This window comes from Eucalyptus grandis, chromosome 2 (assembly GCF_016545825.1).
Source record: "Eucalyptus grandis isolate ANBG69807.140 chromosome 2, ASM1654582v1, whole genome shotgun sequence".
NCBI lineage: Eukaryota > Viridiplantae > Streptophyta > Magnoliopsida > Myrtales > Myrtaceae > Eucalyptus > Eucalyptus grandis.
This window is the reverse complement of record NC_052613.1, coordinates 26,837,583-26,862,645: the sequence shown is the minus strand read 5'-3', so window position 1 is coordinate 26,862,645 and position 25,063 is coordinate 26,837,583. Positions and strand designations below refer to the sequence as shown.

The following is a 25,063-nucleotide window of genomic DNA, read 5'->3' as shown; positions in this document are numbered from 1 at the left end:
TTCTTTCATTGAGTATGTACTGCTTTCCAATTGAAATGACCGAAATCTAGTGATGCTTACCAAATGAAACGACTGAAACCCAAATAGGATATTAATTTGTAATTTGCAAATTGTGGAAGTACTTATCATTGAAACATGGGAAATTCATATTCTCATGGTCTAACCTCATGGCAACATTTGCTGATTCATTGTTAGAGCAACGATACGACTTCAACTATTAGAGCAAAATGCCGAGACTGGCTTGATTTAACAAGGTTTAGTACTACTCCAATAAGTGAACTGGCCACGGTAAATAGTTCGGTTAAGAGTGATTTAAAATAAATAGATGAAAGTTATGCTCTCGCAAAATGTATTGCTCTCCTCAATATATACAACAAAATTGATTTTGGAGAACAGCACCACGTTGGTTACGGTAACGTATAATTCTCCCGAGCTGTGCTGTGATATTTCTCGCCAATGACACCTGCAAGGAACACTAATACAGAATTGGAGGAATAAGGAGGGATTGGTGCGCAAAGATTGTAGAATTGGAAAGCGATGGCTCATGATATTCCTCCCGCCATTGAAGAGAGCTGATGGGCTGTTGCCACGTGGCAAAAAAAAAGGATCGACACTATCCTCACAGAAGGTCCTTCCTTGTCGTAATAACATGCATTCGAAGATTGCCATTTTCTAGGAGTTTACCACGAAAAATTGTGAGACTAAATTAAATAGATGAAAGCTTTGTTTCACGAATAATCAATGGTCTGAAAAATAATTGTTTATGTCATCTGAAATAATTAATAAATGAAAAAAAAAATTCATCAACGACAATAATTTATATTTATACTTTTTGGTAGATAATGAAATTAATTTTCATTGATTCATTTTTTTAAGTGGTATAAACGGTCATCTTTAGGGTTAGGAATTTTTTTAGAAAATCATTCACATTAAATGAATTGAACGTTCTTAAAGTAATGACAAAACATTCAATTTGAACCATAACTATTATGATCGCAAGACCACCATCTTATCAGAAAATGCCATCGGATGATATGATCTAGTCAAAAGTTTATTCTCATGGAAGCAACAAGATAATCAAGGGATGAAAAAAAATGACCAAATCGGAATTTTACTTTGAAAACTAGGATAATCAATCATTAATGACCAAAATTGTTTGCTTCTCTCTCTCTTTTTTTTTTTCTTTTTTTAACGTTTTCTAGTTCTTTTTTCTTTTCCTCTTATGTGGCACGGCCCTTTCATGTCAATATTCTCTTCACTAGCTAATGGAACATGACATGTTTATATACCAATGCATATACGCACACACGCATAACTATTAATATTGCGTTTGGCAGTCGGGATAAAATTTGGGATATGATATGATTTATTCTATCCTACATTTGGTGCTTGCTCAGGACAGCATAAAGTCGGCTATGAGGGGGATGTAGGCAAGATAAAATTATCCCATGGGGAGGTGGGTTAAAGGTGGATAAAATTTCTAATGTCTATAATAGGAAAGTTATTTTTCTCGAATAACAAACTTATTAAATTAACAAAATTGAAATTATATTTCAATATAAATAATATTTGAATTCTAATTTAAGAAATTAAAAAAATAGAAATTTATTTTAATTAATCTTATTTCAATTTATATATTCAACTTTAATTCTATCTTATAATAAAGATTCAATCTATAAATTAAATATTTTATTTATCATATATTTTAGGTATTTTTGTGTTTTAGGTAGGTTAGTACGGTTTACTATTTGATAAAATTTTATTAAAGAATGATGAAAGGGGAAAATATAAATAATACATAAAATAATATACAAAAGTGGAAAAATAAAATAAAAATAAATTAAGGAATAGTGTTACGAGATTTTCGACATCTCCGTTTATGAACATTTAGGTTCATTTATAATAATATATTGTTTATATCAAAAAAAATGTACATGATATGGTATGAATATATCCGACTTTACTTCTGCGATTCACTAAACAATGGACATAATATAAAAAAAATCTAAAGATTTCATATCATATCATATCCAATTTTATCTCAATTAGAAATCCAGACAACCATACGTAGCATTAGGACTATCATCGAGGAAGACCGACTTAAAGAATGAACAACTTTGCATTGTTGCCGATGATGGCAAACTTCATTCCTTTATCAAGGCATTTGAAATCATAAAAAGAGATGCTGACATTAATGGACACGCTTGTATAAAAAAAAAATACGTGATTTTGCCGCTAGAAAAATTAATAATCTGACAAAATAAAAAAAAGCACAAATGCTATTCTTTTGTCTTCAAATCACTATAAGCTATTAAAATTAATCACCTAGTAATGCTGTTATATAAATAATTACAATCACACAATATCTAAAACAATCGTAGAAAAATAGAGGATGATTAGCAAAAGTAGCCGACAATAACATAATAACTAAATGACACCATTAAAATAAAATCAAAAAATCAAAAAACTACTCAACTTATACGGGGTGGGCCCCGCAAGTCCCCCTTCCCACCCCGGTGCCCGCGAGACGATGATCCGGGCAGGGAAAGCGAACCGGGTCTTCATCATCCGTATGCACTAATAGGTAAAATGTCATTTTTACCCCTTCACATTATGGCCATTAATTTTTTGTCAAATTTTTTCCATCAAATTCAATAGTAAATAGTTTTCTATACCTCGAACTATACAAGATCCCATTTCTCTTCCTCATCCAAATAAATAAAATTCACCAAAAAATTCAATACGACAAGTAAGGCAAATCGCTAATTTAATATTAAGTGCGATAGAAATGTCAATCTCGATTAAATCATTTTCTCACTATCGTGCAAATCCAACACGATCTCAATCAACCCCTCCCCTCTGTCCTCCGAATCCCACAAGAAACCATCATTCTCCAGCGAAGCTCGAGTCCGGGTTTTGTGAGTTAATGTTATTTTGAGGATAAGTAAATGAGTTGATTAGGTAATCAATATACATAAAAACCTGTTGCATTTATAGATTTAAATGAGATGAAGTAGTGCTTGTTTGGGCTTTCCTGGCAGGGACATGTTCTTTAGAGGGACTGATTGTGTTCAAAGGATTTTATTTTATTTTATTTTAAAAAAATCAATTTAATTCATTTTCAAATTTATGGGATTGCAGGATTATTGAAGAGTACAAAATCAAAGTTAGCATAAAGTTAACCTAAACTTGTTCGTGGACATGAAATATTTCATTTATACATTTTTTAAAACAATTAATTTTTAGGAAAATATTTTCTAAAATAGGAGTTTTTTCGCAAAATAAACAAGCCATAATCTTCAATAAAATTCTGTCAAATTGCAGCAAAAAAGATTACGACTATTGTTTTTCATAAATGATCAAAACAGACCAGTATTTTTGTGCTTATTGGAATAAATTAATCTTATATGTTTGCCTTTTTTTTTGTTTCTATTTTCTGGGTAGATAAAGGCAAATTACATAATATTATCTTCTCTCCATCGCCACTAAATGCAACAGTATACTCTCATGTGGTTTTTTTTTCTTTTTTTGGGGGGTGTGGATATGATTTCTTATGGATGTTGTGTATGTCATAATGATAGAGAAATTAATATAGTGATATTGAAACTCAGGGAGGCGATTGTTCGGTACTTGAAAATGATACATTTAGTTGATTTGTAAAAAGAAAATGTGGCCCAGCCAAAAAGAGAAACTAACTAGAAAACATGTCATAAATTCGGAATATTACGTCATATATTTTTTTTAAATGAAGGGGCTGGGGGCGATGGGGACAGAAGGGGAGGGCTCGCGACTGATTGTGATTAAGAAGAACAGTGCATGGTTCCTCCCCCGGCGCTGTACCGGCGGAAGTCTGCTCGCTACTTCTTCTGTACGTCGTATCTCTCCATCCGTACCCCACCACCAGATCGACGGAGAGGGTCGAGGATGCTGGCAGCTTGTCGTCACCTTACAACCGGAAGCAACCTGGAAACGATTTCTCCGGATAAAGTATGTGTAGCCTGCATGAGATGATGCCATCGCCTCTTGGGGAAAAGTATCAAAAAGTCATAAACCTATTACATTGGTACCAATTCAGTTCTAAACTTTTCAATTTGACTAATTCAATCCTAAATCTTTTAATATTAGTACCAATTCAGTCAATCCGGCCAATTTTGGCCGGCCGGCGCTGACGTGGACATCGGTCGGTGGCCGGACGCCAACATGGCAATTTTTATAAAATTTTTTATTAATTTTTCTTTTTTTTTCTTTTTCCTTTTATTTTTGTTTTCTTCCCGGGCGGTGGCGGTGAGGCTCGCCGGCCATTGGTCAAGGGCCGCGAAGCCCTCGCTGCCGCCCAGCAAGGGTCACGGCCCTCGCTCGGCCTCTCCCGGGCCGCCGGCAAGGCCATGGCGGCCATCGCTAGGGCGGAGGCGAGGGCTGCAAAGTCCTCACCGTCGCGACCCTCGCTCGGCCTTGCCTAGGGCCACGGGCGAGGTGGCTTAGCCCAGATCCGGCCTCGCCTTGGCCTTGCCGCGATTCCCGCCGCCTCCTCCACTATCGACCCCGGAGCTTCTTGACCTCATCATCGCCGCCCTCACCTCCACGAAATCCCAATTCGAGGCCCTGGTCCCCCACCTCCCGCGCCTCACACCATCGCTCCTCCGCCCGATCTTCGCCTCCGAAACCCTAGCCTACCGCCCCAACACCCTCCTCTCCTTCTTCCGATGGTGCCAGTCCCACAACCCATCCCTCCTCCTCTCCCTCCTCCAGCGGCAAGGCCAGCCTTGCCCAGATCCGGGCGAAGCCGCCTCGCCAATGACCTTGGGAGGGGCCGAGCAAGGGCTGCGACCCTCGCCGATGGCAGGTGAGAGCTTAGAGGCCCTCGCCCGGTGGCGGCGAGCCTCTTGGAGGCTCGCCGGCCACCGCCAAGAAGAAAGCAGAAAAGAAAAGGAAAAAGAAAAGAAAAAGAAAAAAATTAATTAAAAAATCGAAAAAATAATAAAAATTGCCGCATCGGTGTTCGGCCGACGTTCACGTCGGCGCCGGCCGGCCAAAATTGGCAGTATGGACTGAATTGGTATCAATATTAAAAGGTTTAGGACTGAATTGGTTCAATTGAAAAGTTTAGCTCTGAATTGGTACCAATGCAATAAATTTATGACTTTTTTAGTACTTTTCCCTCACCTCTGGATATGCCGTGGCTACTGTGCTGCTGATAGAAGCTCCGATCCCGTGAACCTCCCGTGTCATCGTCCCCCAAAATGAGCAGAGCATGATGTGGTGACCCTGTTTTGTTGAATCTGCTGCTTCCTTTTGGACTCGAAAGATCAATTCCGTCGAACGATCTCTCGCTGCTCTTATGGCTTAAGGAATATTTTCTACTGTCTTTGCTCGTCTCATGGACCGAAGACGTGCTTCCATTAGACAAACTTGCGCTCGTTTTGTGAGAATGATAAATGTTTCCATCATGCAAGAACCAACTCTGCCTCTGTCCATCAACGTAACACTTCCATCCCTCGACAGGCTACTCTTGCTGCTCGAACCCGAATAAGATCCCTTATCGTTGCTTCTTCTATCCTCATCATTCCTTCCCAATAGGATTATTTGGAACTTGAATGAAGACATTAAACAGATTAAGCGAAGTGTCATTAACTTGTTTTTTAGGAAATGCCATCGCAAGTCAAATGATATATTGCATTGAGATGCATATAATCTCTTGCTAGAGCTAAAGAGGTGGTTTAGTGAGCTGAAATAATATAAACTTTTTACATTTTTTCCTAGAGGTGGCAAAATGGGTCATAAATCCATATTATGACCTATTTTTAGTTAAATGAGCCATATATGAGTCAAGTGAAAGTTAAATATGGATCTGAAATGGGTCTGAGAAAGTAAAACACAAAAAGAAATAAGTCTAAATGGGTTATTAGGAAACCAACTTTAAAGTTTAAACCCATGCCCTTTTTAACTTTATAAAAATATTTTTTAATAAAAATCGAAATTATGATTATATTTCATATTTCAATTTGTTTTTCTTTTTTCTTTCTTTTTCTTCCTTCCTTAGTCGGTGGCCGGCAGGGCAACAGCCAGCCGCTGGTTGATGACAGAGCCAAGCGAGGCGCGAGCTCGCTGGGGGTCACCGGCGACTAGCGAGGCTTGAGCCTCACTGGATTTGGTAAGACTCAAGCTCGCCGGCATTAGGTGGGGCCTCAAATTCGCTAGATCGGTGAGATCAAGCCTCGCCGATGCCGGCGAGCTCGAGTCTTGCCGGATCCGACGAGGCTCGGCCTCGCCGACAACTGGCGAGGCTGGAGCTCGCTAGCGTCGGGCAGGGCCTCGACCTCGCCAGATCGGCGAGATCGAGCCTCGCCCGATGCCAGCAAGCTCAAGTCTCACGGGCGTCGAGTGGGGCCTTGGCCTCGCCGAATCGGCGAGATCGAGCCTCGCCCGATGCCGATGAGCTCGATCTTGCCTGTCGCCGGTCGCCGGCCGTCGTTGTGGCTGGTGGCCGGCCGAAGAAGAAGAAAAAAGAAAAGAGAAAAGAGAAAAAGAAAAAGAAATAATTATTAAAAATTAAAAATAATTAAAAATTATATTTAAAAAAATTAAAAATTCGAATTTTTTAAAAATATTTTAAAAAGAATTATAAAAATTTTCCATTAAATTTGTATTGCATAAAAATGTTTTAACAATACTTTTTTTTTTATAAAAAAATCATAAAAATGAGTTTTTTTAGGTTTAGTTAAAAAAATTTCATGTTACGTTTTTAGTTATTTAATGGTATGTTCACTTCAAATGAGAGAAGCATGTGCATAATCTAATTTTTTTATAAATATTTCAATTTATAGGTTTTTTTAACTTTGTTTATTTTATTTACTATTTTTAATTTAATTTGAAGTTTTAATCAAATTAACATATAGTAGAAGTGAGTTTTCCTAGAATATTAATAGGTTTTAGAAATACGGGTTGAGTCGGGTATGAATCGAGTACGGGTCGAGTTGGGTTTACACTATAAGAATATAGGTCAAAACGGATTAAATGGGTCAAATATGGGTTGACCCATTTTCGACCCGACCCGATCCATCCATTTGCCACCCCTAATTTTTCCAAACGTGAAGTTAGTCCTAGCCCACAATTTGTTTGCTTTAACTTATGAACAGAATTTGTTGAAACAAAGTAACGGAGCAGTAGTAATAACTATGTAAGTTTAACACCAGTATCACGAGCATTTCCTTGACTTAGTTCTGGCAAGTGCCAAATTATACACCGGCGACAAGGACAAAAGGAAGAATGTCGTCCCGTGGAGGCAGGGAGCCATTTTGATGGGAAGGATAATAGGTCAAGACCAGATACCCATTAGGAGAGACATTGGAGTGCAAGGCAAAGCAGTGTGCTAAGCCCAACGTATCATTCAGAGATGAATGTGCGGTTTCACAAACCTCGACCTTTTCCAAGATAAAGAAGAGGGAGAGCGAGTCAATGCCTCTCTGTCACCTGCTCATTCCCCCGGAGAGTTCCTCTGTATATTCAACCAGATCCACCTTTGCCCAACAAGCACTCTTGTTGGATATTCTTTGTGGCTGAGGCTAACTTGCGGAAAGCGAAATTCTGGGCCGTAATATTTCCATGCTCGCCTTCCTTCCTCCTTGATTTGGCTTCGCCTCTGGGCATTGGCTTCTTGATTCCAGCAACTAATACCACAAGGAAAAGGAGGAAATTATAGTTTTTTAAACAGTACGTCAAAGACATTGTTGCATGGTCTTCACTTTATCGGCAAAGTTTAGTTAATGTAAATCAATGCATCAAACCGGGAATTGGTCCTTTATAAGAAGAGCAACTGAAAGATCATAATAAGAATAAGGAGAGCATAGGGGAAAGTAGTACTTTCAAGCTCAACTTGAGTACTAGTTCTCGAGAATCTTGGCCATGGTCTGCACTCCAGAGAAGAAGCAAGCCATCACTGGCAACGGACATCAGAGAAGTGCCTACAATATATACATGAAGTAACCATTAGAAAGCATACGAGTTGGATTACGAAGAAACCATGTGCAAGCTACTGTGGATCAATTTGTTTGACTGCACCAGCTATAAAAGGTAAGATAAACAAACTTGACAACTAGAACCAGTTGCGCTAAAACAATGTCAGAAACTAATCCTCCAGAGCACACGTTAAGATAGATAAAGCAAGTTTTCATCAGGAGAACTGTTGGAAGTTAGTGGAAATTTTTAAGAATGCAGGAGAACCAACAACCTAAGAGTAAGACAAGATTTGCAAATAGATCAACAACTCAATGGATTAAGATGACTATAGGATAACAAATATAACACGAGGATATGTGTTTACTACAACAGTAAAATTAGATTTTGTAACTGAACCTTGCTGTCCAATAAAATTCTTGCCCATGCTACGTCAAGAGAAAAAGCAACAGAGGTACCAGTACATATCAACATTAAAAAGACGAAGCAACAGCCACCAGGCAGTAAATCCATTAGTGAGAAAAGATAGAAAGACACCAGAAGAGATAATTGAGTAACTTGAGTTGTAAATGCAGATTGCATTGACCTATACAAACATTAATTCTTGCCCTCTAAAAATTAGAAGATAAGAAACTGACTAGAGCCTAAAAGGTATAATCATATGAAATATATCACCGCAAACAAATTTTGATTGACATCAATGCAAGATGTTATACAAGACTTCCATAAGGAAATTTAACAGAGCAAGTTGCTGCAACTAACAGCTCAACACATACAATTATCTGAGTTGGACTGTCATTGAAAATACAAAACAGCTACATCTAAAGTACAAGCGACATCAAGCTAACCAAAACTGGATTCTAAGTCCAGACGCCTAGAGGATTCGATCTAGCTATGAAGCGCAAATGCCCATTGAAAAATGGGCCTTGCTGCAGTTTCTTCCTGCAGTTTCTTCTTAGTCTTTGCTTTTTTCACGCAGTGGGTGGGCCTAGCCGATTTTACGGCGCTTATCTTCAGCTTTTTCAACAGTGAAAAACAGTAAATGAATGTTGACATTCACGGAGAAGAGGAAAAAGAAGATGCAGAAGAACCCAAATTCACCATCTGAATAACAAGATGGAAACTTCATTGAACCTAAAAATTGAACATCAAAAACCCTTTTGACCAAAAAAAAAAGAAAAAGAAATCCCTAATTTCCTATTTTCTGTTACGTTCCACGTATCTCCTCAGAGGATCTCCGAGACAGAGGCTGTACAATTGCTGTTTTGCAAGAGAAAAAGAGTGCTCGTATTCTCTCTCACACTAGCACTTCCAGATCTTCAAGGCCCACGAAGTTGTCTGGATTGTATCCACAGCGGACGGCCCAGTCCTCTAGCGAAGTCAAGGAACCTTCTGCCAAATCATCGGGTGGGCGGAATTATACTGTGACGGTCTATATAGGTCCCTGTTACTGCACAGTTGACTAAGGGAGTGTGAGCTAATCTTTCATACATAGAGACACTATGGTTTGGCTCCTTCTTTCCTCCCCGAATAGCCTCAGTTGGTTTAACTTTAGACTCTACGAGAACCCAACAAAAAGGAAAAATCATAAATGCGGAAGTTACACTGCAGGCATTCCACGCATTGTGCTCTGCAAATGAAAAGTACTAACGCCTGAAGGATCCGATCTAGCTATGGAAACTCGACAACGAATTGAAGCAAGAACGAGAGATCACAAAGCAAAATCGAGAGGCCGCCGGATCTGGTGCCGATTGTGATCGCTTCGTCGTTGAATTGGAATGCTTATGCTCGCGATTTGCGAAGCAGCGACCTTCTGCATTGCATCAAATCACTGCGAATTCCAAAGGCGTCTTCCCCGTCGCTGCAGGCTGCAGCATCTTTAATCTGCAACTTTAAGCTTTGAATGGGCCCATTGGCGAATGGGCCTACGAGTTTCTCAGTTTGGGCTTTTCCCATGGGTTGGGCCTAACCGAATTTTTTTTCTTTTTTTCACGGCGCTTTATCATCTTCGTCTTTTGAAACAATTGCAGAAACAGTGTACAACAATAGCGATTTACAATAACAGAGAGTGTCAAATGAGCACATTAGCGACACTCTTATGATAGCATATTCATTAACAGAAATACTATCCCCAAAACATTTAATGAACATGTCGAAAGGATGAGCATTATTAGATGTCATTAATAATTTTATTATGGTTACATTAAGTTTATGTATTTGATACTCTAAGCTCATTTATGTGTTTATAATATTTCATGTTTTCTATTTAGTATACACTATAGAAATAGATGAAGGGTATTTTGGTCCATTTCTTTTAAAAATTTTCAATTGTCTTGTTTTTTTTTTTTTTTTGGTTGATGGTTGCACTATTCATCATCTTCTTCATTCCTTGTTCGTCTTCTTCTCAAGACCATTGAACTTGGGAAGGGCCGGTGAGCGCTAGCCGTTGGTGATGACCGACGAGGGCTGGACACCCATCGCCGGTAGTGGGCGAGGGCCACCAAGCCCTTGCCGACCGCGGGCAAAGGCTTGCAGGTTGACCCTTGCCAGATCTGGCGAGGGTGGCCTCGGCGGCGGTAGGACCAGCGCATAGTTCTCAATTCCGCTAAGCAATGGGGCACCAACAACACGGACCAACTTCACATTCAAAATAGTACTGCTCAAATTCTTCACAGTGTAATGCCAATCGAAAGCCGCGAATTGCCCAACCTCCTTATAGATATCGATCCTGGTTGCGTTCGCTCTGTTCACCGGGACATCGAACACCCTCGGCCCGCCTTGTTCACCCGTGGATCGATCTCCGTGAAGTAGATCCACAATAGGAAATCGAGCTTGGCGTCCACCTCCAATTCATTCTTCAGGGCCCCCATTTGACCGGCCGTCACCACGATTTAGTACAATTTCATGGGGAAATAATTGGGTTGTTGATTGGTCCCCGCGATGCTGCTCGCGATCGAGATGGCGTCGATGATTTTACGCATGGCAGCGGTTTGGGCATTGTAATCCGACTGCTAGGACTGGCCGAAGTAGTTGGCGTCGTCACTAAAACCCGGCCCCCACTGACCGGTGCCGCAATCCAGTCTCCCGTAGTTGACCAGGATGAAATCGTTGCCCACGGACACGGATAAGACAACGGATCGACCTAGACGAGCGATAGGGATCCGACCATGGGGGGGTCGGTAGCAATGCTGTAGAAGCAGATGTCGGCCTTGCCATCGTGGACGAAAGCGAAGAGGTCGGAGTAGGCACTGGCGGCGCCGGCGAGGTTAGGGGAGGGCCAGGGGGAGTGCCAGCTAAAGACGAGGGTGCCATCGACGGAGGCGTTGAAGCTCGGGGGGTGGGACTTGCCGTCGTAGTTGTCGTAGACGGTGAAGGTGCGGAGGTAGTAGCGGCCGAAGGGGAGGCCGGGAGGACGTGGAGTTCTTCTTGCCGAAGGAGAGGGGGAAGTAGTAGAGCGTCTTCTCCTGGGGCTGGTGGAAGCGGAGGGGCTCCAAGACGACGACGGCGGCGCTGCCGGTGAAGTAGCGGTCGGGGAGCCACGTGGTATTGAAGGAGTCGACGGTGGGGGTGTGGCCGCCGTAGTCGATGTGGCACGAGACGTTGTCGTATGAATGTGGAGCGGAAGCGGCGAGTAGAGGGAGGAGGAGGAAGAAGAGAGAGAACATGCTGGCTCCCTCTTCGCTGCTTCCTTTCTCTCTCTCTCTCTCTCTCTCTCTCTATGACTGGCTTTGCTTGGGGATTGCGAGAGAGATGAACAATGCAATCACTAACCACCCGCGAGGGTGGCTCCGCTGGTAGGCTCCAGGACTTCCACACTGGAGGCCGGAGTTCGAAGCCCCTGCGATGCAAGTGCAGGGAGGCAGGTGGAGACACTTGTCGACTTACTCGGGTGCGTGGGTGGTGGTTTCCTACTTGCCTCCCCAGGGGTTTACTTCCAGCTGTCGGCTGTGCAGGGTTCCCCTGGGTCACAAAAAAAAAAACAAAAAAAGATAGCCGAAATTTTTTAAAAGAAATGGACAAAAATACCTCGATCAAGCCATCGGAAATGCATCTATTTACCCGCCGACGAGTGAGGCCCTTCTTTGAGATTAAATAACCACTTTGGGTCCTTATTTGAGATAGACTTTAACTCCGGATCCTCTTTTGAAAAAATGAATGCACTTTGGGTCCTTATTTGGGATTTTCCCAATATTTTTTCTTAAATCTTTTTTAAGAACTTTATTCGATCTAGTTTGGGAAAATTATAAACTCAGCGAGGTTGAGATAAGTAAAAAAGGCGGCCTAATCGAATTGAGTTATTCAAAGCGAAATAAAAATATCAAACCCAATTTTCTCTCTCCCTCTTTAGAAACGGATCTTATAAATTCTTGAAATAAATAATTTTTAAGAATTTATAAGATTCATATAACCTATCTATTTTAGAATAATAAAACTCAAATAAACCTCCTTTTCTTAAGAGAGAGAATAAAAATAAGCTGAGCCCTTTTTCTCAGTTTTAAAAAATACAATTAGCGAATTTCAATTTATCATTCAACTGGAATTTATCCAGAAGGATGAATCCATTCCTCGCGGATACGTGAGCTACGCTCCCACTCTCGATCGATTCCAAAATTTGCACAAATTTGAAAGGCTCTTCTTTGCAAATAAAACACAGACGCACGTAAATTCATCGCCCATCGACACACTCCGTCGTTGAAGAGCAGAGCTAGCTGCGAGCCTGTTCCAATTGAGGGAGAAGATATGATTGGAAATCAGAAGATTGGAAACGAGAATATTGTGTTTAGGGTTTTGAATTTAAGTTGATTGTGATCTTCCAAGCATCTATGTGATTGAGTTAGATAGTTTGTAAGAACATGGAGAAGATGTTGGCCACGGAGGCAACTTCAGGTAAACCCAGTACAAACCTATTCCTTGAATTTAATAATAATAAAAGGTAAAAAGTCATAAATTTCATTAAAAATTTCAAAAATCATAAAAATAATAAAAACTTAGAAAATCCTTAAAAAATAATAAATTATTTAAATTCGAAAAAAAATCATAAAGATCATTAACAGGTTCAGAAAATTGAAAAATATTTAAAAATTCCAAAAATTTATAAAAAATAATTTAAAAATAAAATTCCAAAAAATAATTTTAAAATTTTAAAATCCAAAAAATCATTAAGAAATTTAAAAAAATCCCGGAAATTCATAAAAAATAATATATATATATATATATATATATAATTCAGAGAAATCATTAAAAAAATCAGAAAATTCTGAAAAAAACAAAAAAACAGAAGATTTGGAAAATTCCTATAAATTAAAACCTAAAATTGGACAAGCCTATACAATAGGGTTCCTTGTTTTGGATTGTCTTTTTCTTTTTAAGTACAATATTATGATACTTGTGTGTTTTTCTTTGTGATTATACTTGGTTGTGCATTTCAATGTTTTGGATGTTATTTTCTTTGTTTTAGAATGGTTAGGACGAAACATAAAATTCTTCAATAGGTAGCTATGACATTAGCATTTAATCGAGTTTCATAGTGAAGGGGCATTAGACTTAAGACTAATGTAATCAAGTCCTCGAGTCTACAGTCTCTGGTTGTGCAAATAGTAATATATCCTTCTGTATTTACTTGGTTTCTAGCAAATTAAAAAAGGCTAATGACAGCTCCTTAGTTGGAATTCATGTAGGGTTAATTGTTTAAAATTTGAAAGCTCAATGTCGCGTGAGGTATGAGTTGGGAGAGCCCAGGTCAATGAAAATTTATTGCCTTGAAGTTGGCAATACCCTTAAACCTAATTTCCCTCCCTATTGAAGGGGTTCGTCGCAACAACGATCACCTAGTGATTGAGCCAAATAGTTCACAAGAACATGAAGGAGAAGATGTTGGCAATGAAGGCAATTCCAGAGTGATAGGAAAACGTTTAGGGTTTTGATTCTGAGTTGATTGTGATTTTCCGATCACCTAAGGGATTGAGCTAGATAGTTTGTAAGAACATGAGGGAGAAGATGTTGGCGACGAAGATAATTTCGAAGCAATAAGAAAACCTAAGTAAAAGCGGAAACGAGAATATTTCGTATTGGCTATGAAAATGTACAATTTTATGTCATAACTATTTTATTTAATTACAATAATGTGTAAATACTTAATTCTATGCATGGTCAGAATCACGTTGCATATTAGCCAAAGTTTAGGAACAATTTGTGTAATTATTCTGTCCATTAAAATTACCGATATATACAAGTGGTACACAAAAAGCTTGATATTTGTCTACTTGAGATCAAATAAATCTATAACCGAACTTCAGCCAAGTTTCAAATATTATGATGTAGCTTGCCAATTGTCATAGGTGGGACTTGACAATAGTAAAATGAATTTGAGAGATATTTTATCGATCAATTCTAAAGCTTGAATAGCAGTTTTCTCGTCCTTTCATAACGTGCAAAAATCATGTATCTGTTTTGCACTGTGTATAGTCTCTATAAAACAAGGGAAAAAGAAGAAATCGTATATTATAATGGGCACATTTAACATCGACTCCGACATCCCCCGTTACTCTTCATGCATTTTAGGGTTCTTCACAAGGCTATAGCTCGTCGACAGCTTTACGTCTTGCAAGCATTATTTGTAATAGGGGCTCTGATTTTTTGCCACCGCAACATGAGAGCGCAATTAGGGTTTTTGACGGGTTTCTTAAAAAAAATGATTAATCTTACTTCTCGATGCAATGATCTAATTAAGAAATTACAATGCAATTTGTTCTTTTTCTTGTGTGTTGGTGATTATTGCCACTTTCTCCAAATAATATTTCACTTCATAACGAAATTTGTTCTCTCAAGCACATTCTTGGAGACTTTAATAATTGACATAACCATTGTAACTCTTGGGAAAAGTACAAAAAGAGTCTTTAAATTTATTGCGTTAATATCAATATAGTATTAAACCTTTCCGTTGAATCAATTTAGTGCTAAACCTTTTAGGTCGGTACTAATTTCGTTCATTCAGCCACTTTAGGACGGAAATTATTAATGTAGATACTGGGTATCTTAATTGACATGATTGGCACCGACATGAACATTTTAATAATTTTTAAATATATTTTTAATTTTTATTAATTTTTCTTTTCTTTTCCTTCTTTTCTTTTCTTTTTTTCCTTTCCTTGCTCTTTTTCCTTTTTTTTTTTCTTATTTCCCTTTGCCAATCGTATGCAAAGATTATTTTGTTTTCAAATCATTATAAGCTTTAAAAACTAATCACCTTGTAATACTTTTATAGAAATAATTACAATTACACAATATTTAGAAAACTGTAGAGAAATAAAGGGTGATCAGCTAAATTAGTAGGCAATAAAATAACAAATAACAAGTAATTGACATCATTAAAATAAGATATAAAATATAAAAAATACCTGTCCGGGGTGGGCCCGTGTGACGATCCGGGCAGGGAAAGCGAACCGGGCGCTCATTATCCATGTCCACTAATACGGAGAAAGTCATTTTTGCCCCTTCACATTTATGGCCATTAAATTGAATAGTAATTAATTCCACGTCAAATCAATTGCAGACCTATGGATCAAGCGGCTTTTGTACTTCGAACCGTTAATGTATGCAAGACCCTATTTCCCTTCTTCATCCCCAACCAAAATATATAAATAAGAAAAAATAAATAATCACCTTCAAATTCAATGTGATAGATAAGGCAAATCACTAATTTATTTTTTACCACTATTCGAATCCAAAACGATCCCCTAGAATGGAGGAATTTTTCTAGTTGAGCTAGCTTACCGGAGACTTCACTTTACTCGGTTAAATAGACAATCAAAAGGCAACTTTATTAGGACAAAGAGTATTGAGACAAGGCGCAGCCTGCGAAAATCGAGGTCCCAATCCTCATGGGATATGCATTGGATACAGTAAAAGTTGTTTGCTGAAGATCATAAATGCAAAGATATTATAACTATGGATAAGGAGCGCAACAGATAGGCATGTGCTATGGATGACATCAGCAAGTAACATATCAAAGGAAAGATCATATGCCAGAGGTATGTACATTGATGATTATTTCATGGAAAAGAAACATCAAATAAGGATAACGTGCAGCCTAGAGCATAACGTAAAGTGCTGCCACAGTCTAGAAATGAAGCTATGAAGCTTTAATTTTATTTATTTATCACAATTAGCCTCAAAGAGCTTGTCTTTCTGGACACGATCATTAAAAGAGCTTGCGTCATTGATTCACATGTGGTTTCAAGCTCGGAGATTAATTGGCATAGCTTGAACAAAACCTGTGATGAGATGTTGGTGTTGCCACGATATACTTCAAAAAGCTTATAGGATTGCGCCAACTCCTTCTCCTTGAGGGATAATGCCTCCTCTTGCTCCTCGATGGCCTTAATGGACTTCACATTTGCCTTATAAGCTTCTAAGGCAGAGCCGAAGGAAATGAAAAATTCATTAATGGCAAATTTCAAGGCATGACATGGCAATGGGTAAGGTAAATTGGTTAAATATGCGAGCAAAGATCCAATCTCATCCTCAAGGAGTCTCACATATAATTTCATACCCTTTCTCCAACAAATTATAGAGCTTGACCCATTTACTTTGGATGTCACTACAATTGATGGATGGGAGAGTCTTCTCTGCTGGAGGATTACTTGTCCTGAAGGCATAGACACCGTTAACAAACAGTACATCGGAACAATAAGTGTTGTGAGGAGATTGTGATTCATCCATTGAATCGCTAATATACTCACCTTGTGAAGGTAAAATCCCTATGAAGGATAATGGTGTATCTGAATGGTAGGAATTTGGTACGCAAGCCTTTCGAAAGGATGTTGCATGCTCATGAGATATTGAGTAATTCTCGACATCACCAAACTCGGATTACATGGGAAAATGAAAGCCGTATAATCTACCCACCATTGGTTAAAGATCTCAGAGCTATACGGAACCCCAAAGTAATTAAAGAATTTGAATTTCTTTGAAATATGCTGGGTGATCTCGATGTTGCATATGGCATAAGTCTTTTCTTCAGCCAAGACAAGAGGAAAATTCATGGAATATACTATGGGCATAAGCATACCTTAAGTCAGCCCGAACTGGCGAGCGTAATAATAGAGATTGTGTGCTTCAAAGCTCAAAGTATATTTTTCCCCAAAATGGAAATCCAGCATAAGATCAATGGGGATGAGAACGCTCATCCAAAATGCAGACATGTCATGATGGGATAAGGAAGGGTTGCATATGAAGTCAACGCCAAACCCGTAGAAAGTAAAACTCTCTAAAGAAAGTAGGTAGCTAAGGAAGCATTTAAAAGACTGAGAATCCTTCAGGATTGGCAGAAATGCACTACAAAACTTCTAAAGCCCAAACTTATTTTCAGTTGGTATTTCATGATTGGAGTGGTTTTGCCTTTGGAAAATAGCCGAGGAAAATATGCACGCGGCCATCCATGCATAATCCATAGAGGGCCAAAGAATGATGTAGGATGGGTGCTGAACAGGGAAGATTGTGCGTCGTAAAGCCCTTGTACTAGGGGTGATCGGTTCCCGGTTCGGTCCGGTTCCAAGGTGGAACCGGGAACTGGACCGGGAGAATTGATTCCCAATTTTGGGAATCGTGAACCGGACCGTTGGTCATAGGACCGAGAACCGGACCGGACCATCGGTTCCGGTCCGGTCCGGTCCGGTCCGGTCCAAAAGAATTGGCACTTTATTTTTTCACTAAAGAATGACCATTCACTAAAGAATAATCATGCTCCGGACCGATCAATCAAATTCGGTTTCCGAGCAATCTAATAAAACTACTCACACATGTTTCCACGTGCAAAATATTCAAACTTCACTTGTGTGAATATCAATCATAGTTTATGTGTTTCATGCTTAATTTTAAGCATAAAACCCATGAACAACGTGATTAAAGGTTGTGCTTGGCTTAGGTTTTATAGACAATCTCTTTTCTATACTTTGAATGTTTAGTCGATATGAGACTTTTTAAGGCTTGAAGTGTCTTGTCGTTTGCAAGTGAGGGGAGCAAGAGAGAGAGTGTGAGCATGAGGAGAGTTTTTTCTATAAATAAAGAGTAACAACAAGAGTTTTGGTGGTCTCTTGGCCACATAAGAGGTTGTTACCTAAATTGCAATTCCGATTGCAATAAGTTTCATATATAATATTAATATATTATATGTGTTTATATATTATATGAATATAAATTATATATAAAAAAATTTGGTCCGGTCCGGTCGGTTCGGTCGGTCCGGTTCCCACCTTGGAACCGGGAACCGGACCAACCGGCCGCCGGTTCCAAGATTAGGAACCGGGAACCGGACCGCCGACCATGGGAACTGCCCAAAACCGACCGGTCCGGTCCGGTTTGGTCCGGTTCCGGTTCGGACGGTTTCCATTGCACACCCCTACCTTGTACAACGCGCCAAGTGCCATACGGCCAAGACCCACATCAATCTATGAGTTCATGAGACACAGAAGCAATGGGTGAACAGAATATATAACGATTAAGCCAGTACAATAGAAATGCTACGTGCTTTTGGGAGGAGATAGGTCCACTTGACCTGGCAAATTTGTCCATGAACTCATCAAATGGTAAGTCGGTAAATGAAATACCACAAAAGTCTGGACATGTGTGTGGCCATTGACCATAGAAGTCTACAAGAGGGGGTAGGCCGGTCAAGGACCATATATCAAGAAGAGTAATTGTTACTGGACCAGTTGGCAAGAAGAAGCAGTTGGTCGACGGTGACCAAAAGCAACAAAGGCTCCTTATGAGTCCATACTTGACTGGGTCAATTACCATATAGTTAAAGGAAAGCGTCTCTCCAATTTTAGCTACTTCCCAAACATCCGACATCTCTTGTTGCAATCTCTAGTACCACTTAAAGAAATGTTTGTCAAAAGGAGGATAGGAGTTGAAGCGAAAGTCGGGTGATGACTAAGCATGCATACAAATATGTGACTAGTTGATGGGAAGAATCTCTTTGTAGTGACAAGAGAAAAAAAACTTATCCAAGCAATTGAAAGTTTAGGAACACATTACATTTTAGACATTTCAAGAATGACATTACAAATAACATGGAGTGACTATTTGTTTTGACTTACAGTTGGAGGCACTTGAATTGTTCTAACTTCTAACATAAATGCACTGCCTTAAATAAATTATTACACAACGCTTCGATCTCATCCATTGTACGGGTTAGTAGATAAGCAAATTCGAATTTTGTGGAGGAGGATGATGCATGTGTAAACTGAGAGTCTAAGTCGAATTTTAACATTGGCGAGGAACAATCTCAAAATTGAATTGTCAATGAAAATATGGTTAAGTGAAAACAATTGTTATGGAGTGTTGGGGAAAAATGGGCAACAATTCATCAAGAATTAAACCAATTCAAGATCGATATCTTCCCCAAAACTAAATTGACCAAAATCGATTTTAACCCCAACAATAACAAGCTTTATTTTAGTAATACAACATTAAAAAAAAAAAAGACAAAGGCAACAACACCAAGATTTCACGGATTGTTAGCATAGTAGGACATACAAAGTTTCTTCTCGTGAACAGTACGCCCGCACCAAACATTCTTTTCTTGTTGGTTGACATTTTGACTTCTTGACTTCTTTTTCTTATTATTAATGTTACCGGGCCTAAGGCGGACCCAGCTAAAATGGAGCCACCTCAGCAAAAATCCTGCTCATCTATTCTTGATCTGCAGAAAGTGTAGATTAGACCGAAGCCGCCGAGTTCGTCAGGCTCATTCATTCTTATTATGCGACTCACAATTGCTTGGTGCTCTTGTCTGCATATTAGACCGAAGCCGCCGAGTTCGTCAGGCTCATTCATTCTTATTATGCGACTCATAATTGCTTGGTGCTCTTGCTTGGTCTTCTTCTTCCTACTTCCGGCAAGACATATAGCCAGTGGCGCGGTTCACCATATTACTACATCGGAGCCGCTCTTTCAGAACCAAACTCTCGTCTCCTCAGGCCAAATCTTCGAGCTTGGCTTCTTCACGCCGAATGGGTTGGAAAATCAGTATGTTGGCATATGGTACAAGAACTTGACTCCTTCTAAAATCGTGTGGGTGGCCAATAGGGATTCACCACTCGCATCGGCAGATCGGTCTGCAAAATTAACGATCGGTGGTGATGGGAATTTGAAGCTCGTGGATGGACAACAGAACATAGTTTGGTCCACCAATGTTTCTGTCCAGTCAAATAATACAGCAGCAATGCTTTCAGATGGTGGAAACTTTGTTCTACAAGACAGGAATTCTACTGAAGTATGGGCAAGCTTTGATGATCCAACTGATACAATTCTACCAAACATGAAGATAGGACAAAACAAAAGAACAGGAGAGAGACGAGTTTTAGTTTCCTGGAAAAACAACAACGATCCATCATCAGGAAATTTCACCACTGCGATTACATCAGAGACTCCGCCGCAACTTCTCACTTGGAATGGCTCCACCTCTTATTGGAGAAGTGGACCGTGGGATAAATTGACATTCATTGGCATACCAGAAATGAAATCCTCATACTATAGCCGGTACAGTGTCCAGCACGATCCTCAGCAGGGAACCACTTATTTCTCTGCTGATTCTGATAACAACTCTTATCTTGCTTATGCCTTCATTTCACCCGGAGGAATTCTAGCACTAGTGAAATGGGATTATGGATCCAATAGTTGGTTGAAAAATGTCGCAATACCGAGTGGCATTTGCGGAGTTTATGGAACTTGCGGTCCTTTTGGCGTCTGCAACTCAATAAACTCTCCTATCTGCCATTGCGTAAAAGGGTTTACGCCACAGTCAAAAGAAGAATGGAACAGAGGAATTTGGACCGGGGGGTGCATTAGAGAAACAGAATTGAACTGCCAGAAGAACACAAGCAGGTCGCCTTCAACGCAGGTGAAGAAAGATGTCTTTGTACACATGAACCAGATGAAAGTGCCTGATTCTGCGGAATATTTATCAAACATCAGAGATGTAAAAGGATGCCAAAGCTGGTGCATGAATAATTGTTCTTGCTTGGCTTATTCTTATGTCCACCCAATAGGGTGTTTGGTCTGGGCTAAAGATCTCATCGATTTTCAGGCGTTTTCAACAGCTGGGCAAGATGTATATATTCGGGTCGCACATGACAACACAGGTATAAGAAGTTTCACTACGAGTTTCGTTTGATCTTTATCACGCATCTTACAATTCTTTTCTCATGTCAGGCATGTCGACAGAAGCAAAACTGATCATCAGCATAAGTGCCATACTAGGCATCATGTTCGTTGGAACTGCTATTTTTGGTCTCTGGAAGTGGAGAGCCAGCAAAAATGGTACGAGCAGCACATTTCCAATGCTTAATTTCACATTAAATGTAATCTAAAAACTTTGCCAAATTCTTGAGGCACTTGACTGGCCAGATATAATTGATAAAACAGGAGAAATGTCTCTTGGAAATGCATGGAAAGATCGGCTGAAGCAAAAGGACGCATCCGAATTGATGCTGTTCAGTTTTAGTAGCTTACTTCTTGCAACTAACAACTTTGATGCAACAAATAAACTTGGCCAAGGAGGGTTTGGACCTGTTTATAAGGTAAAAGCCTTCTCTAAGATGTTCGTTTAGGGAATTTTGTGACATTATCCAAGGTCTGACGGGTCTTTGAGTTCGGAAACAGGGAATGCTGAATGATGGAAAGGAGATAGCTGTCAAAAAGACTTTCCAGTAGCTCAGGCCAAGGCATGGAGGAGTTTGAGAATGAGATTGTTCTAATATCGAAACTTCAGCACCGAAATCTGGTCAGACTCATGGGATGCTGTGTCGAAGGAGAAGAAAAGATTTTAGTATACGAATACTTGTCAAACAAAAGTTTAGATTCCTTTCTGTTTGGTTGGTCTCACTCTTTTCAAATCATACTTGTGCTGACGGAAAAATATATATCTTTTTAGTATTTAAGGTCACGAATTCTTTCTTTTTCTTCCTTGCTTAGATTCAAAAAGGAAAGCAGAACTCAACTGGGATACACGTTTCCGCATCATTCAAGGGATCGCAAGTGGGCTTCTATATCTGCATCGTGATTCTTACCTTCGAGTTATCCATCGAGATTTGAAGGCAAGCAATATTCTCTTGGATGAGAAAATGAACCCAAAAATTTCGGACTTTGGGTTGGCGCGGGATCTTCGAAGGCACTCAAGTTTTGCTAAATACTCACAAAGTTGCAGGAACACTGTTAGTATTCAAGCCTTCTTGCTGAAATTATAAATTAAATTAGAAACTATACAACGCAATTAGGAAACTCTATAGCTTGATTGATTAACATGATATTTAATTGCAGAGGATATATGTCTCCTGAGTACATCATGGGAGGGATATTTTCTGAGAAATCGGATGTCTATAGCTTTGGGGTGTTGCTAATTGAGATTGTCACTGGCAAAAAGAACACGAGCTTATACTACCGTGGCCAGCATTTCAATATTCTTTCCTATGTAAGTGTGAGGAGTACAATCTTGAGTGATCTTCTATAATCCTTCGGCTATTTCTACTCCCTAAGTTCTCTAATTCTTACAGGCATGGCAATTGTGGAGCGAAGATAGAGGACCAGACCTAAGGGATGAAGCTATAGTTAGTACTTGTCCACCATTAGAAGCAATGAGATGCATTCAGGTGGGGCTTCTCTGTGTGCAGGACCAAATGATGGACCGACCCAACATGTTATCCACAGTTCTGATGCTGAGCGCTGAATCAAATCTTCCTCAGCCGAGACCTCCTACATTCACCTTCCAAAGTGGAACTCCAAGTCACGATAACGGGGCACAAGGGGAAGGTATCTTCTCCACGAACACCATAACGAATTTTGAGGTCGAAGGAAGATGATGGTCAAAATTCTGCATTTGTTTTTCCTCAAATAGATTTTGCAATAAAATTGAAGTAGCATGTGTACGCTAGTAATTTGGTTAATTCAATTTTTGTGAGTCGTGTTCAGAATTGATAAGCTCATAAGATGAATGTGTTCAAGTGAACCTCTGAGAATCACATGACATGTATTTCCCCGTGACATTTATGACTACCATTGGGAAGATTGCACTAAAAAATGCCTTGTGATCTTTTGCATGATAGAAGACTAAGCAGCTTCTGGGTTGAGCCTGTTGAAGGTTCTAAGCTTTTGGAAAGGATGGTTCTCATTAAAAGGGTTTACCTACAAGATTTTGAGTCATTTTATACTCTAAGCTTGACAAAGATTACAAAACGAACTCTAAAGTTGGCTGGAGTGCAAGGCTTTCAGCAAAACAGTGTCAGCTCTAAGCCTTCTAAGCCATTTCATAATATAAAATTGACTTCGATTGCCAGGCGTTGTTTGACTAAGACAAACGCTGTATCCTGGTAGCCAAATCTTATAAAACATTTCTGCTGGAAGAAAAACATCCAAGAGGTTACCGCTTGCTCGAGGGATTCATGTCTCAAATGGGATTTTTTCCCTTAGATTCATGCATAAAGATTTCAAGGTGAGCAACATCGATCCCAAATTAACTTACATATTGTTGAGCTGGTTGACATTAGAAACCACGTTTGCGATTTGGCATGGCAATGTCAGTCCATATACAACACTCTTTAGCGCGTTACATTTTAGTTTCAGCGCTTCCGACTGGTGTAATGCTCTAATATTCCATATTAAGGACCCGGCTTCCAACTGGAGTAATGCTCCGTTCTCATTGAAGATCGCCCTCAATCCACATGAACAAACCTCGGGAATGGAGTCGTTAAGTCGATGCCTTACTCGTGTATCGGGCCGCAAGTTCTCTCTCTTTTAAGATGAGATTGGGATATTGCAAATCAAGTGTTTAAAAAGCTCACAAAAGAATTGAGATACCATGAAAGCTTTCTGGCTTTCAGCATAAATTGTGAATTCTGTTGACCAATTTTTGAGGTGGATAGGGTATAATTGGTGTACTTTTGGTAACTTTTTGACACCATCAAGGGCCGCCCTGCCTGTCCTACGAATATACCGTTGGCGGGTTGACAAGATTGCATATTTTATTTTAACGCATTGGTACTTGCACGCCTTAATCACCCAAATCTCCTTGTATCTTTTTCTTCTCCAAGAGGAAGAGGAGAGAATACCCTTTATGTGTTCTACGTCCAAGAAAAGCCTAAGGTCAGCACGAGGTCTTAGACGAAATAGTTTAAGGTCATACTTAGGACCACCCCTCAGTACAATAAGGAAAAGTCTAATTGTGGTTTATCCTAGAATCACTTTAAAAGGTCAATCGCATGTTTGGCATGACCACCCCTTAGTACAAGAAGGAAAAGTCTAATTGTGGTTTATCCTAGAATCACTTTAAAAGGTCAATTGCATGTTTGGCATGACGGAATGAAGAGCAGTCAGACCCCCAAAAAAAAAAAAAAAAAAAAAAAAAAAAAGAATCGAAAGAAAGATGGTTGAAATGATTTTAAAATTATCTAGGGGTGAGCAACTGTCTAGTCCAATCCAGGAACCGTCATGAATCGACCTTACCAGTTCTGTTCAAGGCTGATTCCAAGTAGAACTGGGTAGGTTAAAGGGTTCAAAACCTAGGACCACAAAGGCCAAGCGTGGGATCCGGATACTTGAGCTCGGAACCCCAATGGCTGAGTCTAGGTCTCCAAAGGCGGTGTCCGGATCCATCGAGGCTAGGCTTGGGACCTAAGTGTCCATGCCTTAATCTCCAGTGCTCTGATCATGGTCTATTAAGGTCAAATCCGGACTCTAGTGCCCATACCTAGATTGTTCATGTGCAAGTTACTGGCGCTCGTAGTGTATGTGTATTTAAAAAAATCAAATCAAAATTTTCATATCAAACAATAGGAAGTATTTTTCAGTTCATTTTTAAGTTTTAGCTAAATATAGGAAAATATTATTATTTTCCTGAAAAATGACTTCTTGGAAAAAAAATTAAAAAATATCACATTTTTTGCGAAACAAATGGAGTCGAGCAAGTTTCAAATTTTCTTGGTGCCAATAATATGATGGGCAACTTATTTGCTTGGTAATACGCAGGTCAGTTGAAATCTAATTGTTGTTTGCCAACTCATTTTTGAAATTTTGAGACGAAGTTCTACCAGTCAAATCTTGGAAAAGATATTCC

The 25,063-nt window shown here is 39.5% G+C and overlaps 1 protein-coding gene and 1 pseudogene across 1 annotated transcript; one reads left to right on the top strand and one right to left on the bottom strand.

Annotated features, from left to right (window-relative positions):
• Positions 1-10,392: 10,392 nt before the first annotated feature.
• On the bottom strand, positions 10,393-11,618 carry LOC120290595 (annotated as a pseudogene).
• An 8,180-nt stretch (positions 11,619-19,798) lies between these two features.
• LOC104434771 (G-type lectin S-receptor-like serine/threonine-protein kinase At1g61490) lies at positions 19,799-22,814 on the top strand. The gene is given in 9 exon segments (XM_039306910.1): positions 19,799-21,098; positions 21,169-21,276; positions 21,382-21,536; positions 21,619-21,651; positions 21,653-21,830; positions 21,931-22,115; positions 22,117-22,169; positions 22,276-22,426; positions 22,509-22,814. Coding segments are annotated over 9 exon segments (2,469 nt in total).
• Positions 22,815-25,063: the final 2,249 nt, after the last annotated feature.